Here is a 24,899-nt window from a genome sequence, read left to right as displayed (position 1 = left end):
ATGGAAGTGCAGTTCTTTTTAATAAACAGTGTAAAGTTACATCTGTGGTCTTCGTAGCTTGGTGCTAAAGATCAGACCACAGATGCACCTTTTTTTCTTCAACTTCACTCATGACAGATATGAAATATGAGTTCATTAGGAGTGGTCCCATTATAGTGCCCTGTGGGATTCCCGACATCGGCTGCCAGCACACTTGCTGCTCCAGTCTTCCTCTTCTTTTTATCATACAAACAGAGCAGCTCCACTAACTGCACTCTTTGGGGCAAGAAAAGCTGTTGCTCTTTCGCATTCAGCACATAGTTTAGGGCACAGAGGGAATATGGACCTGACAAGAGGCCATAAATAAAGAAGAACATTTTCAGGACATGGATGACATAATCACGCAATGGAGAGAATAGTTTTGGGGCAACATTGGAACAGTAGAGTTCCTCTTCAGAGAGGACAAAAGAGTGAAGGAGTAAAGTACTCACCACGTTGTACAAGCCGATGCACCAGCGCTCAAACAGAATTTGACCGGAAAATCCATTAACGAAAGCAAACCAGATCTAAAAGAAAAGACACACACAACAGAGAAGTCACATCAAGACACCCAAGGAGCGATTTCTTGACATAGTTGTACCACATGTATAATTTCGGGGCAAATTTTGATGACAAACACTCCTCAGTGTCTCGAACACACATCTTTCTTTTCCAATACTGTCAATTTAATCAAAAAGGCACTTTTTCAATGACTCAAACATGAAGATGTTCATGAAAACACAACCACATTTCAGCCGTCTTTCTACTTGCCTTTTCAGTACATGTTTTCTATTACTCATAGTGAGGTTGAGTGGACTATGATGACAAAGCACTATAAAAAATGGTGTCTACACAACATTCTTCCTATGAAACATAAACGAGAACGGCTCTTGCTGGTTTATCTTTAAAATTGCTCCAAGGGGGATTCATTTTGCTGAAAGTTGTTCTGGGAGAGCAGAAACAAAGACGTTAATATCAATAAAGAAAAAAGTAGGTTTGAGAAGTAGGAGAAAATACGTTTTTTTACTCCTTCCTACTCATTTTGGTTCATGCAAATGCAGATTTAGTGGATTGTGTAGTTTCTTTTGCATTTGTTTTAGACATCTAAATGTTTGTTTTCCTTTCTTCCTTTTCATGTTTGCATGTTCGAAATCAAGAAAAAACATTAGATGATGCCTTCGTATAGGATTTTGTGACGTGATAACGTGTGATCAAATGGTCATTGGTTTAGCTTTGTGAAATGTTCTAATTAAAGAGGGCAGAAGGACCAAAACAAGCCAATGAATGGCGGTGGGAAAGCCAGGACCTGAATATACCACCTCCGCGATGCAAATTACGCTCCGGATTCATCACAGGATTCCCTTCAAACATACATCTTAGCAGCTGTTTCCCTCTGATCTACCTGTTGACGTGTGGGTGACAGATGAGGTTAGCCGTAGGGCCAGAGTCAGGCCTGCGGGTCTCTGAATGATGGGGACTTTGATATATTGTGGCACGAAAGGGAGACAGAGGTAATTTAAACCATCTGCCGGACGGAAAGGAGGCTTATCAATCTGTTGATTAGCCATACTTATCTACACTAACGTGGCCTCTGAGAGCAGGACGGGGGCAACGTATTTTGAAGGAGTTAGCAAGAAGACCTCCGCATGCAAATAGTTGGAAATTGTGCGCACATCATAAAGTAGATTTATCGATGAGGCAAAGCTAACTATAGCACTTAAAAATGGTTTCCCTGGTGTGGATCAGAAGCTTCACCTCACAGAGTCAGCTGTTTGACGCTCTGTGGTGCAGGACGGCCTCTTGCTGATGCTAAACCTGTCAAGGGAACATCAGGGGTGCTGTGTTTTGGCCATGGCCAACCAAGCATTTCCTCGCTTCATTTAACTTCATTATGAAAGCATGAACTGCTACAAATTCTTGGAGGGCCCCACCCACTGCCGCCACTGTCTACACCACCAATACCAGTCTGCCGCCTGGTCTTTCCCATTGAATGGTGTAAGTGTCTGCACGAAAACAAACGCCACCACCCCCACTGTTCATTCTCCTCATAAAGGAGTGGTGGGGTGCACTGAGTCCCAGTTTCTGTGCAAGGCCCCCAGATCGTCCTGGCCCTTCCCTCCTCTTTTTCCGCCACACCCACACAACTCAGATCCCACCTTCGCGTCCATCAGGTGCATTTTATCCATGGGTTGGTTTTTTTTTTGGTTCCATCATATCAGAGGATCTATTTTTAAGCGAGGGATGTTCAGGCAAATCTGCAGTACATCTTCTGGCAATACAGGAATACTTTAGGATTTTTTTTTGAAATAAATTGAGATGCTGTTGCTCAGGGTTATGTGACGATGAAGTCCAAGCCATGAGGCAGGTTCAGCCATTAGTGTGGTTCAAGCAACGGTAACGAGAGGCTAGCGAGTAGGTCAAACTGCTGAATTAATTAAAGCTCTGCTCAATGTGAGGCTCTGGGCCGATATATTGTTGTGCTAAGTTAAAAAAAGGCTCCTATTCATAGCATGTGGTAACTGCTTCTGTGTGAGTGTTTTGGCCTGGTCTTTTGGGTTCCAATAGCTCCTCTCTCTTTCTCACTCGTTCCGTCTCTTGAGGGACAGATGCATTGATTTGCTCATTAGGGGAAGTACCAGGCAGGATTTTTCTTCCCCTTTTCTTCTCCTCATTGAGTACCACTCAGTGGAGGGGTGTGGCTGGCCTCTCTCCCCCACTGCACATCGTGAAAAACAGTGATGGAAGAAAAGCGGGAGCTCAAAAAAAGGGAGAATTGAAGCTGGGGCGAGCCGATAAGAAGACTTGCATATTCATCAGCAAATGAAAAATCATTGATTCCAGGGGTACTCTGCAGCTTTGCTCTATTGTCTAGAAGTGGCTTGGGGGTTGGGGGGGGTGTGACATTTGTCCCCAACAATGTGAGCCCGGATTCTCTGAAGCCGAGCACGGCAGAATCACAAATGGCATTTCTACACTAAGCTTGCAAAGAACACAGAGGGACAAATACAAAGCTGATAAATATGCTGGAAATATGTGGCGCAGCAAACAGACGCTGGCTCACAACACCAGACGTGGCATGTGGTTTAATTCAGTGCTCGTTGGCGGGCGTTGCTCTGCTACTCTGAACCATCTTTGACTATGCTGAGCTCCAGTGAATGAGCTTTCATGTAATTGCCTCATAAATGCCACTTGTCCATCAGCCCCTTCTGTAGCACCTTGGCAATGTGTCAATCAAACCTGAGTGGCCAGCTGGATCGCCCTGTTGAAGCAAGTTGCTATGGCTTCCTTTAGAAAGGTCTCTTAGCTTTGATGTGTCTGAATTCCATTCTTTGTGAGGCTTCTCGTTAGTTTTCAGGCTAATTGGTAGCCGTCTCAAAGTTATAAATGTCCAACGTTGTTCTTGAAGTTCATTAAGCAACTGGGCACGATTGCTTCAAAACACGGATTTAATTACAGCTGTTAATTTTCAGTAACATATAACGTCATGCTTTTGAGCCTGACCGTGCTTGAACTGCTCTCTAAATGATTAAAAAAAAAAAAGGAACTACAAAAACTACAATAAAAAAGGATCAAAGACACTAAAAGAAATACTGTGAAGGAGTTCCATCTGCCAGTCAATCAGCCACTGGAGTGACAGCCTCACATTGTGACTCACAATTAAGCCTCAGTGAGGTTCTAAACATGCTGCACTGCCACAAGAGCTCCAGACTGAGTTGCGCTCACATTCACGTCTTTCACAATAGCCCAAGAATCCTCCACCATCCTACTCTGTCTCTTATAAGGAAGCAGAGACTCGGTGGAAGCCAGGGAGACGAAAAGAGGCTTAAATACAGTCTCCCAGTGAAGGCATTCAAATTGTAACAGACACTGTACGGGACAATGGTGCTGCGAACAAAAAGTTCAAATTCTCCACAAAATCCGCAATTCTCTTCTGCAAGGTACCTTGAGAGTGGAGGAGAAAAACATGCACACTCAAAAGTAAACCTATTATTGCAACAAATGCAGCTTTTTACTCATAGCCCAGGGTTGCTGGTGTGTTAGATGTCAGGGTCTTACAAAACAGGGTCATTTGAAATACTGAAGCAGCCAAACAGTAAAGAAATGTCCTATTATCTCACTCAGTCCCCTGAAGGAGTGAAGCACAGGGTAGGAGGGGAGTTATGTTTTCAGTGTGCAACAAAAGGTGAGCTAGAAAGAGGCTCACCCTGCAGACACAACTAGAGATGTTATGTTCCAGTTGTTGAAAAAGGCCTTTGAAAAGGGACCTGGCATGTTTCAAATAGAAGCTGCGGTGGGACTGAACAAAAAAAAACCAGATGCTGTGAAGGATTTTGACCAGACTTGTATATGATTATGAGCTCAGGCTTATTTAAAATTCAAATGAGGGATGACAATAAATGTAACAAACGGTGCCATCTTGAAGCAAATGACCATAGGAATTAGAAGTTGTTATGTTTAATGGACCAATACGTCAAAACGAGGGAAAGAAAAGAAAGAACAATAAAGAATACCTACGGTTTAAAACAGGCAAACAAGAGTAATTCAATTCCCTGGGAAAAGCCGAGGAAAGCTGAAATGTCAAATGGTTTTGCCAGATGAGAATTAAATTAGCATCAAATTGAATTTTACTGTTAATCTGCATATGTAACTCGGATTTTACCATATCTGGAAAAGGGAAACACAATTGAACTGTTTGCTATGAATTTATAACCACATCTAAAGTGTGGAAAGAGACCAATGGCGCTCTTCGACTTCAGGCCGCAGTGCGTCACAGGCAGACACGCTGGAATGTAGAAGGTAGCCTACTGATTTTTCATGGCATATAAACCAGAACAACTATGAAAAAAGGGGGATCAGAGGTCAAGTGTCACAGACAAGACAAGTTTAAAGGGCTCATGTTTCTACTGCAAGGTGATGCAGTGATGCTATTTTAAAAACGTGCAGCTGATCACTTACTCTCAAAGCTTGGCTGAGGAACAACCTCTTGAACTGCATCCTTTCTTGAGCAAAGACACTGAAACAATCATTTGCCTGTCGTCTACATTGAATATCATCAGGTAACATGATTGTTGAGACCGACGGAAACTACAATTACTGGTACGTAGTTTTTTGCTTCCTGATCCTTCGGTTTTACTGTACGCGATTGTCTTGTCCACATTAAAACAATCCCTGTAAAAACGCTGTGCCTCCATCTTGATGTAGAGCTTTATCCTCATGAAGTGTTGCAACTTTTCAGATCATTATCAACTTGGACATTCTTAAATAATGTCAGAAATGTGGAGCACCATTGATTGATGACAAATGTGGTCAACTCCTAATAAGTCGAGAAATTCATATGCATTTTGTTTGCAAACCAGTGCATATCTACTTTGTATAACTCCATGGCTTCAAATATTCAAAGCTCCGCAGCACCTCGTTAAAACCTCGTGATCTGTAGCGTGCCGGGAGAGAAACGCTCATCACTTGGCAGTATCTGATTTGGAGTTTTCGAGCAGATTCAAAGCTTAAGTCCCTACTTTCATCAGACAAGTGCAGCGCCTGTAGATCAAAACATCGGAGCACTGCCAGTGATAAAGCTGCCGCTGATAGGAAGCACTTAACCTGTCTGGTCACCCTTGGTTATAGCTCTGAGACTGCAATCTGCACTGGGTCTGGTATCTGTCAAACGCCATCAGACCCACCGCACACAAAGTGACCCACACTGGGGGAAACATACAATGAAAGGAGAATCCATCCTCTAGCATACAGATGAAAGCGTCTTTGAATTGATGCTATCGATATCCTTAATCCAAACGATTTTTATTCATTATTTACAGAAAAATGACAAAATCTTTGATGCCGTCTGAATAATTATCATCCAAATGGACTTAAACTTCAATTAAATATGTTCCAGTGGGATCAAATGGCTCAGTAACATGGAGTTTCCCAGCAAATAAAACTGAGACAGAAACAAAGACAAATGTGATGATAACATCTTGTAATTACTCATGGACAATTTATCTGTTCTCAGCAGGAGCACTGGTTATCACTCTTTTCCCCAGCAAGATGCATCGATTCTGTGGTGAAGCTGTTCGGCTAGGCGGGTTCTCCCCGTGAACGCCCTGCGTTTGTCACAATACTCTGGCTTCATTTGGCTTTTGCTAATTCAGGGGTGTCAAACTCAGGCCCTGGAAGGCCGAGCCCTGCAGGTTTTCCATGTTTCCCTGCTTCAACACAGCTGATTGCAGTGAGCAGCTGTTGAAGTCAGTGATGAACCATCATGACATTCAGGCATTCCTACTGTGTTTGCGAAGGTCAATCGACAGAAATGCAAACATGGAAACTGCAATTCAGAATCTTTAATAAATGGAGCAGTGTCAAAATGAATTCGAATTGAACAGGTGAATTTGAGTGTTGAGGACCACAGTGTGAGACTCACCTCAATGATGTACAGGACAATGTTCTTATAGAAGCAGTACAGGATACACTTGGCCACACGGTTGTAATTCCAGGCTCCGTGAACGAGCAGCAGATTTTTCAAGTATTTGAACTGTGAAGGGAAGTAAATGGAGGAAAACGAGAAGATGAATGGACAGCAGAGGCCTTTGTACAGCGGAGCGCCCAATGGCTCCTCACAATCAGAGGTCAGTGTCGGAACAGTAACGCAGTTACAGGATGGTCAAGATTAAAGAAAGTTTTTTGTCACTGCCACGCACAGAGCTAAAGAACTGATGATCCATTGTGGCTACAACTCAAGCTAACACATTCCAGCACTGTGGGGTCAAAGACTGTGACACTGAGCTTTGAGTTGCTGAAGTTAGTTGGTCTCTGAGGGGCAAGTATAATATTTAAATGGATTCATAATTGCAACATCATTTAGGGTATTTTTAGACAGATTGATGTGATAACACTGCAATGGTGATGGAAGCGATTCAGAGCATTATGATGCCATCTCACAAAGGAAGTTTTGAAAAATGCCCATACAACTTGAGCGGAAGGGGCCAGTGGGGTAGGATTAAAGTTCAGCTTCGGGCAGGAACACAGCTTTGTTTATTTTTGAGGCCTGCTCGTCTTTCAGCTTCGCCGCGGTACTCCTGGGCGAAATAAAAGCACAGTTTGTGTGACCCCTCCAACGTCTGGATCAAACATCAGTTCACACGGAGAGGAGCTGATGACAGACGGACAGCAGAGGTTACTCAGCTCGATGCCTCTTTCCTCTTCGGCTCTCCTCTGAGCTTTAACACAAAACTGACCATTTCCAAGTATTAAGCCTTAGAAACCAGCTGCCAAACAACAGCACAGCAGCGAGCGGCTCCTCTGACACTACCGGATATCCATGTAAAGCATGTACTGCAACAGGGGGGAAAATTGTACACAACCTTCAAGGATTGATTTCAGTCTGCAGCCAGCAAATTACAGTTAGAAAAGTACCATTACCTTTAATATATGGAAAGAATCAGTGGAAGCCTGCAAGTGTAATTTAATTTGATGCTGGGACACAAGCTAAATGGATTATAAGAGGCCATCTGTCCCTGAATGACGCATAATGTGGATATGTCATGTGGACTAAAGCGAGCACTTACGGAAAAACCTAAGTCTCCCCCAATAGTAATTGCACAGTATGGCACAGAGAGCGCACTCTCTCGTCCTCGGCTACAAGGTTTTCCAAACTCTCATGCCCTTTGGCTGAAACACTACCATAATGTACAGAGCACAGAGCAGCGGACTGAGAAGCAGAGCCATGATACCACACGGCTTTAGTTGCAAACAGGTGTCACATATCGATGTAAAGTTGCAGACAAACTGGTTACTACAATGTGATTAAGTATTTAAGTAGCACAATGTGCTTCTACACGGTTATTGGGGGATAAGGTGTCGCCCGATCCCTGTTTTACAGGTGTTGCTACTTCACCGCGTGAGCTGAAGCCCTTCAAGACTCCTGACCCATTGTGAGGCAGAACAAAGCAACGAGCTATCGGTAACGCGTGTTACATTGGAGAAAATGGTGGCAGGTGAATCTGTGGAAGCTACGTTTTATAGGGCAAGGCATGAAAATCTGCATTGGTGCCAAATTAAAGACACTCGCAAATCCAGAGTAAGGATGTTACGATCAGCATTTAATACTGTAAAAGTCTTTGAACTTGGTGATGGAGTCTTTTTGTGTGCTTTTTCTGGTAGCTATTTTTAATTTGATTTACTTAATTGTTATCCGATTAATTAGCTTCAAATGTGTATTTTTTGAGCATCCTTGAAAGATGCAGTTTTTATTTATTATTCTTCACCACACTAATCTTCATACACGAATCCTAATATGAATAACAACCAATAAAGTTTGACTATTCGTGTTTTCATCAAAACTGTTGTGGTTCAATGCTCCGGCTGAGCCCTCGCCATCACGCCGACCTGAGCAATGGAGTAGTCCGAGGAGTTTGCAGCCTGGAGACCTTCGTTTCCTGAGATTCCCACACCGACATGAGCCGTCTGGATCATTCCTACGTCGTTAGCGCCGTCGCCGATGGCCAGTGTGATCACCTTCACCTGCTTCTTCACCATCTCCACCACCTCGGACTTTTGAAGAGGGGACACTCTAGAAAAGGGACAAACATTAATCAACATCCCACCACAAATTATTCAATGAAATAAAAGATCTGACGCTGTAAAGTTAAGCGGGAACTTACAACAGATACTTGTATAAACAAATGAAATGCAGAATAACTTTTCATGTGAGGCTGCAAATGGAGACAAGAGTGTGAAACCCACAGATGCGGAGGTGTGCAGAAATTTCCCAACATCAATTATATAAATGACTTAAACGCAAGAAAATGTGAAAAACCCTGTTATTGGTGGAGTAGAAAAGCTGAGAAAAGAAACTGAACTGATGTGTTTGGATAACATAAAATGATCACACACATAACAAGACAGTAAAGATGGTCAGAGCCAGGCTTGTAAGCAAACCCAGCTACTTCTCTTGGTGCACTCAGATATGCCTTCAAAAAAAAAAAAGGTCCCTGGAGATGATGTAGTAAACTGCATGTCTGTCTTTAGCTGTGAAGCGGTTCATGTTTATGTTCACCGTGGTTTCAGGGGCCTCATTCATCTCCCGGAGTATCTCAGTGCCCACAGAGTGTGCACAAGTCAAAGGCAGGTAGAGGTGGGGGGGGGGGCAGAATAAATAGAATAAAAAAAACAAAAAAAAAACCTGACAGTGCACAGAGTAACAGTGTGGCACCTAAAGGTTTGCTGTTGTTCTGAAAAGCTGGTGCCGAGTTGTGGCCCCAAACCTCGTCATGGCTACTTGAGTACTTAAGTACTTCCTATTATTTATGTGGCCTGGGCAGGTCAACAGTGTACCTTCATAATGTTCAACGTTTCCATTCAAATTTATGACTATCACACTTTTTAAGGTGCTGCCAAATGAAAACCAGTGAATGACCTTCGTGGCAAAGAAGTAGCACTTTGTAGTTTGACTGCAAGGTTCTTCATTTCATTTGGTTCATATTTTGGGCAAACGCGTCGACGTGGAGTTTAAGGTTTGGTTGCGCAGAACAAGCAACCTCAACTTGGGCTCCACTATTCTCAAAATTGTCCACTGTTGTGTTTGTTAATATTAGTCCTGTGAGCACATCTTGTTTTTTAAATTGTGTGGCGGGTTGTTGTCATGTATTCTTTCTAAATCTTACCTGCAGCATATGACAGCTTTACAGGACAGGGCGAGGTCGAGGAAGTACTGCCGCACGCCAAACGTGAGGGCGTACTTGAGAGTCTTCCCATCAATAATGAGAGCAAAGTCGTTTTCCTTGTAGAGGGCATCTCCCAGCATTCCACAGTGGTGACTGAGCGTCTCCCTTGTTGCCTGCATAATGAGGAACATTACGTCAACGTGCATTAGTTGATGCAATTAGTTGAATCTTTTCAAAACCACTGTGTTCGTCGGAGGAAATGTGTGCACTCTTGCTAGATAACATTTGTTTTCCTCGACTGGATTGGCATTCAAAAACCAATTATGGCTAATTCAGAAAATGTTGAAAAAGCTATTATAAAAATGCCATCTGTTCTTACGATAAATGATTGAGTGTGTACACGTGTCTATGTAGCACACATTGATCATGTTTGTGAAGTAAAATTGTATTTCTCATGGATAATAAATCAAACTGCGATGACACAATGTGAAAGATATGAAAATATATTGTGGGTTTCAACAGCAATATATTAGAAGTAATACATATCAGTTCTTTTCCCCTCGTGAGAGCTCAGAACACTAAACTCCAGTTGCTGAGTTATGATGGTATAATTCCTGATAAATGTGAACTGGATTGAATGTTTTCATTTCATTACTGTGGGATCTGTGGTAGAGAGCACACTAAATATTCATTTTGCAACATTAAATATCTGCTAAAATTTGAAAATGACACAGCATCCAACAACGGTCAAACAGATTTGCATCGCAGCTTGAATATATACTGCACTGCAATATCAAATGACTCCACAATGACATTTTTATCTATTAACAATGCACAAATTATGAACATATACTCAGATTTTACAGTCCTAATACATTATATTAATGTTTTCCACCGACACCAGGGTAAAGTTGGCAGATCACTTCTGCAGAGCAGCTGTGCTTCATATTTCACATATTTATTTATCACGAGTCCAGTATTCATTGCGCTGCAGTCCTGACTATGGGGTGATAGTGCAGATGAGTTTGGCGAATGGATCACGTTTGTTTTTTCAGTATACACAGCCACAACGATGAGTGATGGCGAAATTATATAAATATCAGACTTACGAGAAGATTAACTAGTCCATGTGTGCTGAATGGATGGATTTACTGGTGAGATCATCATTTTACGCTTTATTCAATCATATTCATCACAGATGGTGAAGTCATCAGCTAATAGACTTCTGTACGCGGCTATTATTTGTGTCGTATGTTAGTTAACACATCGATTTTGTCTGCGTCTCGTAAATATATGAAGTGTCGCGACACACAAAGAATTATTAAATTAATAAAAAAGAGATTGACTGCTGCTTGTCAAGCAGATGCCCAAACAGCTGAAATCATTAAATAAAATGAAGGCCATTACCAGGGCTGAGCCCGGGAGGGGTCCGGCCCAGTGCCGAGGTCAGATATGTCAAAGCAGTCATATTGTACCAGGGGGACCGCGCACTGTTCGCTTGGCATAACAAAACTCTGAAACCCCAGCTTAAAGGAAATATTTGGAGAAAGAGGCTTTACGTTTCACAAAGCAAGAGACGGGGAGTGAGAGACACGCACAGAAAGAGATGATGGATTAACAGAGGAGAGAAACCAAGCAAGAGGATACAAGAAGAGAGCAGCTGTGAGGACTTAGCCATCTCTGACAGGCTCTCCAAAACGCCACGATATGGTGAGTGGTGGGCAGTGTGTGTGTGTGTGTGTGTGTGTGTGTGTGTGTCCACAGCTTGTGATATCTATATTCAACTCCAGCTCCTCCATCCCAGCAACCAGAGAGAGCTTTAAGATTACATCTCAGTTTCAGTGCCTGTTTAAAAGCTGGCATACTATAAGTATGAGAAAGAATTCACTTTGTTCAGGGCGCAATCTATTAATCTCACACACACACACACACTGATAAGCAAAGTTTACCATATCCTTGAGTAGAACGGCCATTAACCCCGTAATTTCCGCCGCGGAATTTTAGCACTAATGCTGCATGTCTCTTCCTAAAGCCTCTTTGTTATGGCTATAATGACCAGTTTAGCCAATGTGACTAGCTAGTGTTTAGTTTCGGGGGTGAGTGTGTGGCGTCCATTCAGAAATCTACAAGAGCTTCCCATACAGACTGAGCTCTTTTGTTGATATAGACTCTTGAGTGATACAGCCAACAGGACATGACACTCATGATGTGGAATCTGGACATTTGTATACGTGTAACGTCATCATCTGTCTTGACTTGGGGCACCAAAACGGGATGTTCTACTTCAGAAGTGTGAGGACCAATACACCCTCCTGTTGTGTTGTGTTCAATGTTGGGGGGAAAAAATTCTTATGACAAATAGTGTAAAAAATACATATAACTCCTTGTTGTATTAACATTGGTAATAAGGGTATTTGTTTTAAAACCATCTCAATTTTCCATAAAGTCCATAAAGTATGGCCTGTTGTGTTCCTGGTCAAAAGTGGTGGCAGATATTTTATTGGTGTATAAAGGAAATGTTCCCAAAACTGCACTTGAGAAGGTCCCATATCAATATAAATGTCTTAATATATTAAAACTGGAATATCACAATGTTCAGGCCATCAACTTGGTGGAGTGCATTAACTCGCACTGCAGTGATGTATTTTTTCCCCTCATATTTGCAAGAAGCATGCAACAATGTGCTCATACTGGTCAAAGGTTGGATTCCATTTTTGAGAGGACATGCTTGTTTTAACATCTCTTGGTGCACACAGACTGCAGCTCTTCCTCGTGTCACTTCTGATCCATCTTCACTGAGTTTTCTGGATTCTCTCCCCACTATTGTGGTGATAAAACTGAATATGAAACATTATCCAAATAAATACACAGCTGTGAGTGTGTGTGTGCGTGCGTGTGTTTATCTGTCAAGTCAAGATGTACCTAAAGTCACTTTTTAAACCAATTACCTGTATTCATTTGTAGTCCTGGTCATTTCTGACCAGGAACACCAAGTTCACAAAAAGTGACAATAACACACCTGAAAGGTTTATTGTTGTTGAAAACCACGGTTTTTTTGGACAAAGTCTATGAACCTCAGGTCAGTCTGCAAAAAATATCTGCGGATCTCTCAGCCCCGCCTACTTTTGAACCGACTTTCTGCAGTGGAACCAGATTTGGCTCCAGTTATGCTTTGCCGTACGGCTCCGTAATGTCCCTGCACTTTTAGCGCGGTGGAAACGCGCCCTAACGGGTACTCAAGTTTCCCCCCTTTTGTTTACCCTGTGATGGACTGGTCATCTGCCCATAGCGCCCCCTGCCTTCACCCATTGTGAGCTGGGATTGGCTCCAGCAGCCCGAGACCCTGACTTGGTACAGAACATGGATGACTTGACGTCATAGTGCGACTGTTGACTGCCTTCCAACGGGGTGGGTGGTTTCTGGGCGTGACGGCAGGTGTTAAACAAGAGGAAAAACATATACATGCTCATTCACTTTTACAGCTCATGACGTTTTCAACAAGTTTGACGGTTTTGTTTGATGAAAAGTGTCATGAACAAAAAAAAGCAACGTTTAAAAAGTTAGCGAGTCGCTCAACACTTTGTAAATCTATTTGACGTCTATTTTCAATAAGTTATGAAACCCGCATATTTGCGCGTGCTGTATAAATAAGACACAGTCACACTTTTTCTTTTAAAAAGCTGTTATTTTCTCAATGTAGGCAGGTCATTCACACAAGCCAGTGTGTACCCCCTCTCTCCAGGTCCTCACTGCTATAAGTGACTCGCTTCATCATCGTATTATGCGAGTGACCTACGTCAATGAATCCAGCAGGCATTATTAGCGTCATGTAAGATGTGCCGACAGTGCATGTTTTTGTATTTTCTCAGAAAAAAAACGAAGATAAAACTCCTGATCTTTGGACGGAGGGCCTGATTCACTGCTTCTTGACATTGGATGAATGAGTTACTTCTCAGCCTGAAAAACGTGGAAGAAGAAAGATGGATACATACTTTATTCCTCCCCGTGGGGAATAAAAAATCACCAGTTCAGCAGCAATTCAGTCACTGGTTTGCAGACGATCACGGTTGTTTCAAAAACAGCACAAACGCATAATTTTCTTTGTTTTTGCTCTCGTCTTTGTCAAGGACGATGTACTCTATAGGAGAACTGGCCTCCGGTGGTATACCGTCCCTCTTGGTTTGGTGTTGTAGGGAAACATTGATATAAAGCTTTATTTCCCACTTCAGAAGTTTTTGTTCGAATGTGAGTCAGTATACGAGATGTCAATAACTCTTGTGAACTTTTAATAACAGTCTTGAAGCAGAGCAAATAGTGAAGACATGCTCCAGTGACTCTGCTTCGCAGCACGAGAGCAGTCAGACTGAGGCCTGGTTCAGTGGTGGTGGAGAAGTGTCTGTTCTTGTGTTTTAACAAACTGCCTTATGTAAGCATCTGCTCAACCACACCACAATGGGACCTGACAGTTCAAAGTGCCGGTCCGTGTGCTTTATGAATGCACCGTGCCCAAGTTTCCAACTCGACTCCATTCATCATGCGTAACGACTGGCTGACAGAGTGAAGGCCGTCCGTCATCGCCTCCAAACCCCCCAAATCCACTTTTTTTCTCACCACCTCCACCCTTCTGGTTCAACACATTGAAACACAACAGAGTTTCTCCTCCAGTCCTCAGCCCAGCTTTTGCTCTGCTAGTAGTGCAGGGATTTGGCCTTTTCAGTTGCAGAAACAACAGACAAGGCTCTCCTGTCGGGGGGGGGGGGGGGGGGGGGGGGGGGGGGGGGGGTCATCAGACTTCTCTGCTGGGAGTCTTGAAGATGTTGAATGTAGATTTGGGGAAATGTGGTTTTAGACGGAAGGCTCCCTGTCGCCTCATCCATTCTGCTTACGGACAGCTTTTTCATTGGGACTGAGTGAGGATGTTCTCACGTTATATATTTCATTCTTGAGAGAAATATGCTGAAGTATTCCTGAGGAGCTGCTCCCAGCCAGGGGTGTTGGCCCGGGGCCGCATTTCTGACACCCCCCTGCTTTAAACTGTGCACAGCTGTACCTGTAGCTCCATGTAAGTGTATATTAGTAATGCTGTACATTGTTATAGAAGTGACTAAAACCTGCCAGAATTTTGATATAAAGGGCATTCTTCAGTTAAATGACAAACTTGCACATGTGTTCTAATGTTTAGAAAAACAGCAATTGCATGAACTGGATGACAAAAGAAGGAATGATGCTGAGACTGAAAAAATAAAACCTGTGGAGTTTGATGATTTGTGAAGTACAAATGTGCACACTTACATCTAAAGTGTCTTCATTTATCACGAGCATTCCCATGTTCTTGGTCAGTAGTTTGCAGGAATGTCCTGCAGTAAAACAGACAAACAGGCGATCAAAACGTTAGTTTTCACAGGAAGAAAGTGAAAAGACTGCAATGTAAGCATGTAGGTCTAAAGAAGATGTTTACAAGCTTAACTGCTGTTTAACTTCTCCATTAAAACCGTGTTTATTTTAGTTTCAAGAGTCCACTCAGGTCAGTGACAGCTGACAAAAGACACAAGCACACATTTCTTCAAGGAATAAAAGAGGAAAAAAAAATCTAAACAACCAACACGGTAAGGTGTAGCAATTAAAATGTTACTGCTCAGAGGTAGTGTCTCAGGACATGACTAATGAGTTTGGTTTACAAGACTTTGTCAGTTTCCTGTTTTAATAGGCAGTTACAACCCTGAGTTACCCGGCATGGCTCTCTGGGGAGCGTTCCCCGCAGGTCTTGGCTGGGACAGATGCTCAGGGTCACCAGCAAGGTGGTGCAGCGAGCCTCCCATTGGGTGAAAACGCAAATGTTTCATGAACCAAGACTGAAGCCTTCAGTTTAAAGCTTTCGACTGCCTGGAAAGGCTGCCATCTGTGGCACGACCACATGAATATTTGTGGGCTTCAACACTTTGCTTCTGTCTGGAAGGAGATTTTCGTCTCTTAGAGGAGGCGACTGCAGACTCAGTGAGTACATGGGTGGCATTTTCTGTGAGTGAAACTGAGATAAGATTATGCACCGTGTACACACACACACACACTCACTCACTCACACACACACACTCACACACATGCAGAGGAAATGAGTAAGTCTCACCTCCAGAGTCAAAACCAAACAGGGTCTGGGGTCTGCCGGATTGTTTTCTTAAGTGCAAAGGTGCAAATGTCCAGAAATCTGCCAATGTGTGGAAAATGTCTCCCCATCTCAACACTGTCTCTGTTCCCTTCCCCCTTGTTAATTCCTGCCACAGCCCTTCCGCTTAATGGGTTTGCCTTCAGCTCATTTGACTGCTTTTATTTTTCTTTTTTCTAAATGTTATTATTTCACCAAAGTTAAATTCTTGGACTTTCTTCAACTCAGATGAACTAAACCCTGCTCCTGTGGGGCTTCAGGAATGTCTATTACCGTCACTCATGCCACAATAACGTGGGACGTCGCTTCAAGAGCAACAGAGTGCAGAATTAAGAGGCCTAATAAGCAAAACAGTACAGTGGTAGGTCGAAGCAATGTGAAGTCTGGTAACATTTGTGTTTACTCCTGCTTAAGGGGATGATGCCCAAACATTTCACAGCATTAGTGAAGTGAGCAATGTTTCCTTTCACTGAGTTCTGGCCTCTGTTGTGCATTACCTACACGCAGCTCGGCACAAGCAGCAGCTCATGGAGCATGTCCCAGAGCAAACATTGCTCTTTCCTCGGGCAGCCAGACACATGGCTTCAGAGCAGGTACTTAACATTAGGTCAGGCTGGTTCAGGCTCACACACAAACTAAAACAATGGCTGGATATTTAATTTTGGGTGGGGGGGATTCATAAACTCAACAGGGTCTACTTTACACTTTCTGTGACAAAAGTTGCATTTGAGTGGTTTCTGAAACTTCAAAGAGTAAAAATGAAAAAAAAATGTGTTGGACTGACTTCATTAGTCCAAATTAGTCAAATATGCACCTTTAACCTCAGTGATGGAGATCATCTTTCAATGAAAATAATAAAGAAAATAAATAAATAAAGTTAATATTGAGCGTCGCTTTCAAAAAGCAACTTCCTCAAAAAGCGGACCTGTAAAATATTTCAGTCAGCATGAGCATCTGCAGGGATCCTTCACATCTGGGCCCAGTGGGCACAAAGGGCTGATTCAGCGGGGCTCCAGTGGTCACTGTGGCCACAAATGAAGGTAACTTTGATCCATGTACCTCAATCATGTGTCAAGTTAGATGCAAGGCTGATCCATCTGTGGCATTTACACTCGTATGAAACCGAGCAAATTGAAGCTATTGGGAAAATTAAATCGTTCAGCCTGCGTCACCTTCCTGATAACATCTGCAGGGCTGGAGCCTCCAGCACAGCTGGATGTGTGAGAGCTTTCTGCTGGTGGACATATGCATGTTGTTTATTTCCTGTCATTGCAGCGTGCCCATACATCATTTGGCATTCTGCGACAGATGCCTCTTCTGGATATGTATGACAACGACACATTCAGCTTGTCAGCACGTTGGCTTGCTGCGTGAAGAATGACATGGCAGGTCTGACTGCAGCGGCGGGGACCGTCTGGCAGGTTTAATCACAGTACAGACGAGGGAAGCACCGATCCATGTTTTGTCACTTCTGAGCCGATCCCGATAATCGAATTTGGATCTGCCGATACGATACTAGAGCTGTGTTTGCTTTAATATTATTATTATCATTATTGTTGATTTTATATGAGGCTGTAATAAACTCCTGTTGGTATGAAATGTACAGATGTATGTATGTTTTCTCTCAAAAGACAACTTGAGGTTAGTAGAAGGTCAGAAAAGGAAACAGTACAAAGTATTGTTCAATTAGGACAATGTGAGGGTCTGAGTGACGTCATCATCTCATAAGAAACTAGTTCTATCTCTAAAACCTCAGAATCACTTTAATAATCCCTGGAGACATTTTTTTAGCAATGCAGCACAAATTGCAATTTTTCCAGCTCTAACAACACAAATGATTGGGACTATTTTTCAGGGAGTTTTACACACGCACACACACACACACACACACACACACACACACACACACACACACACACACACACACACACACACACACACACACACACACACACACACACACACACACACACACACACACACACACACACACACACACACACACACACACACACACACACACACACACACACAGAAGGACCCTGAACAAGAACTAAACCAAGCTCTATTTGAATTGAGACGAACAATAATTCAATGTGAAAGGGAATACTCGGTCCACTTCAATAAAACAGTACAGCTGCATACATCATTCATTGTTAAAAAAAAAAAAGTACAAGTTAGAAATTGCACCATATTTGGTATGAAAACCAATCCTATGAGAGATTAACCACCATGAAACTTTACATGCTATACGTCCAATAAATATCTGCGTAACACACAGGTGAAAGACCCCACAGTCCTCTGTGGACGCTCACCAATATTGATGGCTGTTTCCTGTTTGTCCCCAGTCAGGATCCAGATCTTGATGTCAGCCTTCATTAGAGTCTCAATGGTCTCGGGTACTTTATCCTGAAGCTTGTCCTCTATCGCCGTGGCCCCCAGGAGCTGCAGGTTCTATAAGAAAAGTCAGGGAGGGGGGGGAGGAAGGCCTGCGTGTAAGGATCATAACAGAGGAAGGCCTTTAAAATGTCATGTGTCAGACAAGCATCTGAGCCAGGATTGTGTCACTCAGTCAGTGGTGTTTTTCTCTCCTCATCAGCTGCTCTTGTTGATCACCCACAAAAAATCCACCGCGAGCTTAAGGGGGTTTTGGATCAGTTGCTGTGGCCCTGAGAGAGAGTATTTGTGTGTGCATCCATGGAAAGGATCTTTCCCACACAAACACACCCACAAAATACGGTTGGTATTTTTCCCAGGAAGCTGTGTGGCTCTGAGGGGCTGCTTGTGGGTTCGCATGAGCCCATCACAAGGCCCTGGATTTGAAAAGGCGCAGGGATAGAGGGGAGACGGAGGAAATGCTCTGTGTGCTGCTGGCTGGACGTCTGAGCTCTCTGCTTTCTGATCACTGCCTGGGGACAAACATGATGACTTTATTGACGAGGGCACTTGTTGTGAATTATGATATCAGAGTGCATTTTTCATGCGGCCGCGTAACGCCAGGTGCGCAGATCCTAATTGTCTTCTGGGACAATTTTGTCTAGTTACCAGTAATTAAGGCTTGGTAAGGCACAGTAACATTCAATTTAAGCTTTGAACAATAAGGCCCTTACTGACACTGACTTACTATGGGGCATCACCACATGAGAAGTTCAAAACATGTCAAGCATTACAATAAATTACAATAAATAACCCTATACAGTGAAAGTAATAGAAATATATCTATATATCTATATGTAATAGAGGGCAAGACGTAAGGGAAATTAGCATCACAATAGTAAAATGTGACATTAATGGCAGATTCAATTAATCAATGACGCAACTCATTTAAATGACTCCACATTTTCTTATAAACTCCATAATAGATCATAAGAGATGATTTGAGGGACTCCTCTGGATAATGTATGGCTTCACAATTCCATTATGACTCCAGTGTGCCCCCATGTGGCATCACTGCGTGCAGTTTTAAATATGGGTGGTCCCCCGAGTGGCAGCGATGCTCAAACCCCTCACAGCCGCAGTGCCACACCGCTCATTAAGCAGCGCACGTTACAGGTTCCTCTCTGAAAGCTTTTATGTTTATTTCAAGATCGATCGTCTCCATTTGTTTCGGCCAGCCGGGAGGAGCCACAGAGAAACATGCCCAGTGCCTGATTTACAACAGTGGCTTCCTGTGTTTGACGAACGCCACACAGACCCGGCTCCCAGTAAACCTTCTCCGCCTGCTGCTGCTGGGGAGCATGGAACTGTCACACAAAACACCTCACAGCTTTAAACTGGTCAATATATATTCAGCTCATGTGAGATCTAATTTCTCTGAAAAGGTGCTTCAAATACATGAGTTCTATTACATTTGACATGTTAACAGAAGAAAGGCTGTCTGACACACAAGCCCACAGATGCGATCCGACTCTGTGGATGATCAAACCTTTTCTATCAGTTCGTAGCTCTCCTCCAGTTTGAGGGCTCTGTTTTGCAGGGAGGTGCCGGCTCTGTGGTGGATCTCCTGCCACTGCTGATAGGACGACTCACTGATGTCTGCCACTGCGAAGCACAGCGTGCGCAGCCCTGGAACACAGCAGCACAGATCTCACCTCAGACTGTCGTGATTGTTCACTGTTCAACATTTAAGAACTCTGGTGAGTGTCACTTAAACACACCTACACAGTAGAAACCCTCCTTTTTTAATTTTCTAATGCTGGCATGAATATTGAGGATTTATATATCATTTTCAAAAGTCCAGTCATTATATTCTTTATTTGTGAACAGTTTAAGTGAATCATTTGTTTTCCTTCTTGACGATAAATCTGATAAAAAGGAAAGGTTATTTCTTCATTAAATCATAACACATTCCTAAGTTGTCACGGTGGAAATCTGTGTAACTTTGTCTGCCAGGGGTTAATCAGTTGACATGGGAATCCTTATTAATGTTGTACTAATTGAATGTGGATAAACAGGTTTTATTGCCAAGAGCCGTTGTTACAGCAAATAAACAAAAGACATTGAAAAAAAGACAAGTTAAAACTGATCTCTTTTTAACCGTTTTGTTTAATGCCAGAGATGATATAACGACCGTGCATTTAAATAGAGCAAGTGTAGTCTAAATGCATATACTTTGTAACAACTGATGTTTCTTTTGACAGGGTTTTAATAATACCTGTCTGATGTCTATACAGAGGATAATTTATTCAGAAATGTATTTTGAGCAGAAAACGCGTCCAGAAAAATAATATCTGGGTCCTTTTGTAAAATGCTTAAAGTGTAAACATCCCATATTGTCACACAACTTGAAGGAGAAAGTGACTGAACAGCTTCACAATGTACTATATTTAACCTCCATACAGTACTGCTGTTGACATCGTTCTGCTAATGTGCCACAAGGGGGCAGTATTGACACAAATGGACGAAAAGTGTGTGTGGTGCGGTTTTCTTCAGGTTCACCGCCTCTTCCAGTTATTATTACTGCCAAATCGTCACACTGAGATTTACTCTTGGTACTGGAGGAGAGGCTCGGAGGGAACAAAAACGTATTTCTGCTGCTTCAGTCGAGGATGACGTGGTGATTATGAGTCGAAATAAATTGGCTTTGCACTGGAGAGACGTCCTGAAAAGACGCTTCCGTTTCTGCCAGACAGGGGGCGCCATTTGTCCACTCACCTTCAGTTGCAAACTGCTCCAGGTGCTTCAATGTGATCTCTTTGTACCTGGAGCTGTCTGCCAGACGGTCGTAGATCACGGTGTCCTGAGGGGAAAGCAACACTCACTGGTTACCGACACCCGGGACGGAAGGAAAAGGAAGCTGCTCGTGGGATTCAGGAGCTGGATCCGGTCCTCATGATTCCATCTTTTGTGTTTCTACACAGCAACTTCTTAGAAACTGGTCAAATAAACTGAATTAACACGTGACTAATGTAGGTGAACCCTATAATCATGTTGTAATGTGTAAGATTCATCCATTTAATCGTCTTGAAGTCCAACTTCATCAAGGCTGGGATTGTGCAATTCTTGACGACATATATACAGATATTTCAAATTGAAATGTGACGTTGCTAAGATTTAAAGACAGTTAGTGGTGAAGGAGATAACCAAATTAATATTCTACTGATATACAGCACAAATACCCAAAAGGCCCTATTTACAGCCCACGTTTGTTCTTGTCCTTGTCGACTACGGTGGACACACGAAGGACAATATGATGCCGTGGAAGCAGATCCATTCCGTATAAAGACCTTTTTGTAAGATGACCAAATCAAATATTTGTATTGCTAAATGATCATACACGAACGAAAATAGAATTATGATTCGAAGCTACAATCCTATATTAAGAAATGTTGTGTTTTATATAAATCTCGTCTGCTCGTCTGGTAAATGAAAACACAGAAATACGTATCTCAAGTTAAACACTTAATAAGCGTGCACAGCCAGGGCCTTGTTTAATAAGTCTAATATATACATTTCTATATCATACTACAATAAGGGAGATTAAAGGAATTAAAGCCACAGCAGCAGAAGCATATGGCAGTTTAATAAGTGCAAAAAAAATGAAAAACATATATAATTGATAGAGATAAACCTTAAATGGTGCATTCAAATGCATTCTGGATTATGAAACACGACATTGTGACATGTAGATTTCACTTCTTAAAAGTCTTATATTTTCTTTTCTCTTTGACATTTTGGGTGATGCATCCAATATACTTTCTTGCTCTGTTAAAAAAGTTGTAATAGCTCCTTTTCATCGGCTTTGAGAAACACGTCCGCTATTGTCTTTTCCGAAAAATGACTGGATGGCTCGCTGCGTGAAACTATACATCTGGGAAACAACCCATCACTTCAACACTACTGCAAACTACAACTTCAATAATAAACAAGTCTACCTGAAGGTTTTCAAACGGTCAAGCAACGTTAATACAATTTTAATAGCGGGATTTATGGCAGCAGGTTGTTCAAGTGTATTGAAATGAAGCTTGTCTGGAAGAGCTGCAAGCTGTGTTCCTTTGTATTAATACAAACGTGAGTGCCTGTTGGTGTGTGTGTGAATATGTGAAATGGTTTATCCTGCTGCGCCCGGAAAAGATTTCCACACACGAGCAAGAGGCAACTGGGGCAGTGTGTGCGTGTGTGTGTGTGTGTGTGTGTGTGTGTGTGTGTGTGTGTGAGAGAGACTGTCATGCGTTGCCATGGAGAGAGACAGACACTTACAGCTCCTTTGCAGTAAAGGCGGATCTTCCCAGATGGGGTGCGCATGATGACTGACATCCTCTTCCTCACGCTAGGAGACAAAAAGCAGTGAGAGCGAGAGGGGCAAGAAAAGAAAGGGTGAAAGCGAGTGAGAGATTTCACATTACAAGGTGTTACAGCAAATTGCCACATACTGTATGAGCACACGACTGCAGAAAATGAGAAATCAGAAGGGGAAGCAACAGATCACACTTTAATCACAGCATTAGTTGGTGCAAATCACGCGAGAATAATGAGGCTATAACGAGTTGTTTAAGGAGCAAACAGCAAATGCTATTTTTATGGACACCCTTGATCCATGCAGGGAAGGATTTACTGCACTAATGTACACTTAGTAAACAACAATCTTAGAAGAATTACCTTGTGAACTCCAGTACGTGAAGCAGTTCGTACTTTTCTTCCGCTCCCAGCTAAATCAAAGAGACATGCAAGTTAACAATCCACAAAGGAGACGCCTCAGCCTCAGTCTTTTACAAGGGGGTTATTGTAAATAGCACCAGCCAATCCCGCAACCCTCCGCCAATCAGCTATAATTGCACTTTAAATGTGTTTATCAGTTGCCTGCATTGAGCTGATGGAGACAGAATAACAAGGTAAAATTCAATTAGCGCCCTTAATTGTAGAGACAGCAAGGTACAAGACGGAGTGATTAAGTAGATGCTGAGAGCTTTGAAGGGTCTAATGAAGATAAAGAAATTGGACGACTGTCAAGGAGACAAGGTGTTCTGACCAGGAAGGGGGGGGAGGGGGGGATGGTTCTGGCCTTTCCTCTTCAGCGTCTTAAAGTGCAATCATCAGGTTAGCCAATTAAGGAAACAGCAGGATGGGTGACCTGAGCTGAGGGAGGACATGGTGCCTTGGCTCAGAGGAGAATCACAGCAGATGTGGTGTGCAATATGTTCCATTGCTGTGCTCCACATGAATACAAACAGCATACTTATATATATATATATATTTTTTTTTCTTTTATGTCAGCTGTGGAAAATGTGAAAAATATAAAAAGCATTAATTACTGAATTTAATGCACACAGCTGATGTGCGAGGACCTCTATACCTTGAATATTAACACATGATAACTTGTCTTTCTGATCAATTTCTTAAACGACTGATGCACTGCAAAAGTGTGTAGCTTTACAGGGATTAGTGTTGAACAATACAGATGAGGTGTGATCATTTCCTGTGATCTCCACTGATCCTCTGATAGTCAGTTATGAGCAATTAAAGTAGATTTCAAAACCATATTTCATGATATTCCCTTTATTGGAATCAAACAAGCACGTTTCAATAGGTTTTTAAGGCCTGAAGCTGATGGACGCTCCCATTTGTCCATTTTGCAAGTTTTAATGGTAAGTAAAATGAATAAAAAGTCCCATACATTGTTTAATGCATTTTAAAATAAACGTATGTATTTGATAAAGAACATATTTTTCCTTTTAAAGCAGCGTTGGTGATGAACAGCAAGATTACATCTGAAACTTGGAATGAGTGGAGTCTAGTCCCCCCCCCATTACCAGACAGTTATTAAGTGTTGGTCTGAACACAACAAGTGGAGGACACACTGTCCACAAGAGTCACCAAATTAATCTTCAACACATCTTTTGGCCTGTGGAATAAAAATGGAGTGCACGGAGAAAACCAATGCATCCCCAGGATAGAACATGCAAAGTTCAAACCGAAAGGTCCCAGGCTCCTCCTGGTATGAGGCCACACTGCCATGACTCCAATGTTAAGACTCACAATTGCATCTTCAACCATAATTAATTTAATAAATGTACTTTTAGAAAGGTCAAGTTTTCAAATTGAGGGATAAAGTGCAGATTATTTTCATGAAAGTACCTCAAATCACATTATTATTGTTTGCATCATCAGTAGCTCATATCTTTAAATGTCTGAGCGCGGTTGTAAACGTCTCATTCGAGGTCATGTGACACCATCGTCATGTCAAGTCAGACAGATTAAATGGGTCCCATCAATCAGTGCAACAGCTTGCAAGCATTTCATTAGTATCTCATCAGACGTACCATTTCCACAATGACGCTGTCGGGAGTTCTGCCTGAAAACACGAAGCCCAGATTCCGTGCTGCTCTCACCAAAGCCCCCTCGTCTGTGAAGCAGAGACACAAATGTTACAGGGGACTCGACCTGCTGGACACACGGCTGAGAGACTCTCGGTTTATATGAATCCTAAAAACCTGGCATTTCAGATAGGAGCCACATTTGCGTCTGCTATACAAACCTGCTTTGTTTTGACACATTTGCAGAATGAGAGCAGTGACTGAAAGCTGCAGCCAGGTAACCTATAATGCGGTTGCTGCAGGGCGAGA

The 24,899-nt window shown here is 42.5% G+C and overlaps 1 protein-coding gene across 4 annotated transcripts in view; it reads right to left on the bottom strand.

Annotated features, from left to right (window-relative positions):
• The window catches only part of atp8a1 (ATPase phospholipid transporting 8A1), a 107,126-nt gene that overhangs the window by 22,528 nt on the left and 59,699 nt on the right, over positions 1-24,899 (bottom strand). For all 4 annotated transcript variants that reach the window (XM_080502544.1, XM_080502546.1, XM_080502545.1 and 1 more), the window contains 11 exons: positions 24,597-24,679; positions 22,936-22,985; positions 22,537-22,606; positions 20,992-21,076; positions 19,763-19,902; positions 18,153-18,291; positions 14,970-15,034; positions 9,678-9,850; positions 8,401-8,584; positions 6,437-6,547; positions 471-545 (listed from right to left, as the gene is read on the bottom strand). In XM_080502544.1, coding sequence (XP_080358670.1) covers positions 471-545; positions 6,437-6,547; positions 8,401-8,584; positions 9,678-9,850; positions 14,970-15,034; positions 18,153-18,291; positions 19,763-19,902; positions 20,992-21,076; positions 22,537-22,606; positions 22,936-22,985; positions 24,597-24,679 — 1,175 coding nt within the window. The remainder of the gene's footprint in view (positions 1-470; positions 546-6,436; positions 6,548-8,400; positions 8,585-9,677; positions 9,851-14,969; positions 15,035-18,152; positions 18,292-19,762; positions 19,903-20,991; positions 21,077-22,536; positions 22,607-22,935; positions 22,986-24,596; positions 24,680-24,899) is intronic.

Source organism: Blennius ocellaris (genome assembly GCF_963422515.1).
Source record: "Blennius ocellaris genome assembly, chromosome: 9".
NCBI classification, from domain to species: Eukaryota; Metazoa; Chordata; class Actinopteri; order Blenniiformes; family Blenniidae; genus Blennius; species Blennius ocellaris.
This window is presented reverse-complemented; position numbering and strand designations above follow the sequence as displayed.